The sequence below is a fragment of the Selaginella moellendorffii genome, unplaced genomic scaffold, assembly GCF_000143415.4.
Source record: "Selaginella moellendorffii unplaced genomic scaffold, v1.0 SELMOscaffold_12, whole genome shotgun sequence".
In the NCBI taxonomy this organism is placed as follows: domain Eukaryota; kingdom Viridiplantae; phylum Streptophyta; class Lycopodiopsida; order Selaginellales; family Selaginellaceae; genus Selaginella; species Selaginella moellendorffii.
This window is the reverse complement of record NW_003314273.1, coordinates 1,007,254-1,012,393: the sequence shown is the minus strand read 5'-3', so window position 1 is coordinate 1,012,393 and position 5,140 is coordinate 1,007,254. Positions and strand designations below refer to the sequence as shown.

The following is a 5,140-nucleotide window of genomic DNA, read 5'->3' as shown; positions in this document are numbered from 1 at the left end:
CTATGGCCTAGCTGGGCTCGACGTCATGATGTAGGTGCTGGACAGGAGAGCATACGGTGACGACATGGTGCTGCCGAGGGTGGAGGCACTGCAAGCAGCCGCTGTTGCTCGTTGTGAATCCTCTTGGAGCCTACAAGCAGCGAGAAACGCCATCCAAGTGACTCCATCTGGGACGTAAGGCATGCTGGAGATGAGATCCTCGGCCTCGGCTAGCTGACCCGATCGAGCACAAAGATCCACAAGGCAGCAGTAATGCGCTCCCAATGCTCGGACACGATGATCGTCGGCCATGTTTCGAAAATAGTTCCATCCCTGCTCAAACAGCCCGAGCTGGCCGCAAGCACCGAGAACGCTCACAAACGCTGAATGGTCGGGATCAAACGCCTCGAGGAGCATCGCCGTGAAGACATCGATGGTGTCTCGTCCGTGATCCTGACACTGTGACAAGGCCGTGATCAGTGTGTTCCAGGCGATGAGATCTTTCTTCCCGGGCATGGCAGCAAACATCCACTTGGCTTTGATCGTATGCCCGCTCCGGGCATAGGCTCCGACGATGGTAGTCCACGAAACAACGTCTCTCTCTGCCATGGAATCAAAGAGAGCTTTGGCGTTTGGAAGGTAGCCGTGCTGCGCGAAGGCCTGGAGAAGCGCATTGCACAGCACGATATCACAGTGAGGAGTAGCGTCGAAGACGTGCTTTGCCTCTTGCAAGCATGCGTTTTCGCCGAGAGCTTGGAGCATGGAGGTGGACGAAACGAGGTCTTTCTCGGGCATTCTCTCGTACAGAGCTTTGGCCTCCTCCATATGCCCCCGCCGGGCATACCCCTGGAACATAACATTCCACGACATTGTATCGTGCTCCGGCATCACATTGTCAAACATATACTTGGCCTCCTCGAGCTGGCCGGTGGCGGCGTAGCCCTGGAGGATCACGTCCAGAGCAACGAGGTTCGTCTCGTGCATTCCATCCAGGACCGTGATCGCGGCCCCAAGATCTCCAGAAGCGACGTAGGTGGAGATCATCGCCGTGCAAGAGATCAAATTGTGCTCGCTCATACCAACGTGAAAGAGCAATACGGCAGACTTAAGGTTGGAGCTTAGATCGTAGGCGCGGATCATTGTCGCCATTGTGGCCATGTCCCAGCCTGGCATTCGTCGAAACAAGCGCTCGGCCTCCTCTAGATCTCCGGCGTTGATCCAGCCGTCGATGAACGCGTTCCAGGAGATGACGTTGCGTTCCGGAATAGCATCGAACAGCCCTCGTGCCTCGGCCATGTGCCCGTTCTGAGCGTATCCAGCGATCATGGCCGTCCATGACACCACATTCCATTCCGGCATCCTTTCGAAGATGGCTTTCGCGTTCTGGAGCCGCCCGATTTGCGCGTGGCCGACGGTCATTATCGTCCAAGAGATCTCGTTGCGCTCCAGCATGGTGTGGAACATGGCGTCGGCTTGAATGAGGTGCCGATGCTTAGTGTAGACGTCAAGCATACAATTCCACGTCACAATGTCGTGCTCGGGCATTCTTTCATAAAGGTCGCGAAATTCCTGGAGATGCCCTCTTTGTCCGTACGCTTGGATCATTGAATTCCAGGGGAAGATGTCCCTACTAGGCATCGAGTCAAAGATCAGCTTTGCTTTTAGCAAATGCCCGCATTGGGCATATGCCGTAAGGATGGCAGTCCATGAAACTCCGTTCTTTTCTGGCATTGCATCGAACACTTCTTTCGCTTTTTTAATATCTCTCACCTGATTGTAAGCCTGGATCATTGTGTTCCAGGCTACAATGTTCTTGTCTGCCATTTTGTCAAACAGTTCGTTTGCTTGATCCGCATAGCCGTTTTGGGCATAAGCGGCGATCATGTTGTTCCAAGAGAAGCGATTCCTCGCAGAGCCCATGCGATCAAAAATCTCTCTTGCTTCTTGCAAGCTCCCGCATCTTCCAAACATCTGGATTGTCAAATTCGCGAGATAGCTGCTCGCTGCACAGTCACCACTCCGCCGAACTTGACTGTAAATCTCTTTTCCCCGAGACAGATCCCTGGTTTTGCTGCAAAATCGAAGAACCGCCGCGAACTCCTGCTCCTGCTGGTTGATGTTCCGCTGCATTTCCTACGCAACGACCATTTCACTGGACAATTCAGCTGAAATGCTGGACACGTGTCTTTTGTGGTCCTAAAGTAGACATGGCCAGATTTTCAAAGCGCAGGCCGAGAAGAAAGTCCGGCTTGTCATCCAGGTCGATAACATTTGATACCGGCCTTTGGTGGTGACTATGACTAGGACAGCTTCCTCTCGATTGCCAAGAGCAGCCCTGCATTCTCCACGACGGGCTCCAAGACCACCAAGAACAGAGCGAGCAATAACAAAACGGCCTTGTAAAAAGGAGTTCCTCGAATTGAGAAAAAGTGCATTGGTTTGACCCATTTTGCTCTGTTCATCTCTGACCTGCGTGATGTTATCTGTTATCATACTCCCTTATTTTTGGCATATAGCATTTGGAGTTTTTAATTCCATTTTTAGAATATTATTTATGAATATACTTATAATCTAACGGTTGATATGTAAAGACTTTGAAACAACAGCCTAGATTTAAACACATGACAACGCTTTATGATGCTTAGCCCTATTATGCACGAATATTCATGCGTTATCTCAGCAAGTTCAATATGTCGAACTTCTGGATTCTTATTCTGCCCATGAGTGAGCTTGTAGGTGCTTGTGTGTTGCCTGTTTTTCGTATTGCAAGTCTCCCTTCTTATTCCCGGATCATCACCTTGAATGGTAGAAAAGCTGGAATTTATTTTGGTTGGAAGCTACTGATCTCAATTCCCCTCCCCCCCCCCCCTGCACGCTCTTTTCTCACTCTCATAGACACATATCCAGGGGACAAAATCTGTGTTTGGCTAAGGTGCATGGTTGCTATTTTGTATTTGGGCTTCAAAAAAACAAAAAGTTTGCCATTAGAATGCAGCAAATGAGAGTCCCGGAAAAATCTTGATCATAGTCAAATTTTCCATGTGTGCTTTTTTTTTGCTCTCTTTCCAGGAGCCCTCTTCTTTGGCAGTTGAGGCTATTAGTAGAGACAAACATCATGGTAGTAAGCCTCTGGGTAAGTTTTTATAGCTGAACTATGTCCCTCTTGACACTTCTTATTAAAGCCACCAGTCATTATAGCAGCTAGGTCAGAGCTACTGCAAATCCAAAAGAACCATGATGAATGGGATCTCTTCTATGCCATCCTAGCCTCCGGCAATACAAGGTGTGTATTTTTTTCATATTTTCTTTAGCTTTGTGCTTTGTAAACTAACTGGGTTAATTGAATGAGGCTCAAGGATTAAGGGACATTGAGGACTTTCCTTTTAAATGTTCTGATCAGTACATTTCTATTGATAGGTAAACTTTACATGTTTGTTTTCATTTTTTTCTTTCATATGACACTATCTTTCCCCTTTTTTTCATAGTACCATTTCTAGAAGGTGATGGAAAATTAGGTGATTCAAGCAACATGCTGGGCATGGGAAAGATTGAGCATAGTGAGTCATTTGGTATATTGGGTATGCAATTTTTTTCCACTTTATATGAAAAGAAACTCAGAACTTGTTTGACAAGTGAATTAAGCCATTTGCCATTTTCTGGGCATAAATTCCACTTAAATCCAAATCTAGTGAATTGATAAGTTGTCACACACATTTGATAACACTAGAATGCAATGAAAGACCAAAATCTTTTTGGCAAAGAAAGTCTCAATCAGTGTTGAAACGAAAGACATGTAAGACATAACATGCTTATGATCAAAGTATTCATTTTCTTTTGTGGCTATTTAATAGTCTTTTGGTTTGTATTTAATCTTTGGTTCTTTCATGAGTGCACATTTAGTCCCACTGTAAGGTGCTGGTCCTGGTTCAATTCTGACACTATTGATGCATTTGAGAAAAGAGAAAAGAACACTCCGATCCAGCCCTTCTTCAATGACACAAGCTACGCAACTAGATTTTCCAGGAGCTTGTGGAGCCTGGCATCTTTGCAGCACAAGATTAGCATCCCACAAAGCGTGGACAAGGAGTGACAAGCGTGATCTCAAGTGCTTGCCTTGCAGTTTTAATCTTGTCTTTCCTCACTTCCTGGAGCTATGATCTAGTTGTTCAGAATGAAATAACCAAAGTCTACCACTTCTAGGTCAGTTTGCTTAAATATGCATCATCTTACCTCCGCGACAGTGGAAAGACTGTGAGAGTCGACGCAGCAAACGTGAAAGAAAGTGTGGAGAAGAGCTTGCTGCGCCTCGGGACGGAGCACATTGATTGCCACTAAGATTGATGGTTAGGAGGGTGGGAAGAACAAAGAACATTATTACTATCAATGGCGAGCTCCCAGGAACAACAATCTGTGCCAATGACAGTGATAGGCTTCTTATCACAGTAATGAACATTGACAAGATGTCGATCCATTGGTGATGAGCAGTCTCAAAAGTTCTAAAACATTCTGTGATTTGATGTTCTATCACAATATGGAATCTGGCAATTTAGGAAGCCCTGGTTCGATGCCCCGGCTATGTCATGCAATGTCCTCTCAAGAGAAGCTAATTGTTCCTCTACAACTTCACCATGGATTCACACATGTGAACTCTCTTCTGGCATGCACACATCATGTGGCTTCGAGCTACTGTCTATGGAGCCATTGGCAGCCTGGCATAAATGCAATGAGGGACCACTTCAGTTGCAAGGGGATCCTCTAGCCTTGGAGACTCACACTTCGACTTGGCTGTGGAAAGTTTTGGTGACAGCGTAAGTGGTGCAGCAAAACTGGTTTGCAATTCTACATGTCTGGCGTTTTCCATTGCATAGGTAAATCACATAGTATTTTATTCTGTTCACTTATGTTATTAATCAAGTGGCACTACAAGGTGCTGGAAAGACATCTCTATATATAGCCAGGGTGATACCAAAGTTTTTTTCCAAACATGGAGAGGTGTTTCATGCAGTGTAGGGTGGCAGGCATTAACTTGCAGGTTAAAGTTTCTTCCTTACACGTATTTGATTGGTTTACCATTTGATTGGTTTACCAATTGGTTCTATGTAGAACCTATCATATGATTATAGTTTGGTTTATATTTTGGTTTAGTTGGGATATTTCAAGA

At 46.0% G+C, this 5,140-nt stretch overlaps 1 protein-coding gene across 1 annotated transcript; it reads right to left on the bottom strand.

The window, feature by feature from the left end:
* LOC112346173 (pentatricopeptide repeat-containing protein At2g35030, mitochondrial-like) lies at positions 1–2,472 on the bottom strand. The gene is made up of 2 exons (XM_024674460.1): positions 2,287–2,472; positions 1–2,112 (listed from the first exon to the last, which is right to left on the bottom strand). The coding sequence occupies exons 1-2, from the start codon at positions 2,470–2,472 to the stop codon at positions 1–3; spliced, it is 2,298 nt and encodes a 765-aa protein (XP_024530228.1).
* Positions 2,473–5,140: the final 2,668 nt, after the last annotated feature.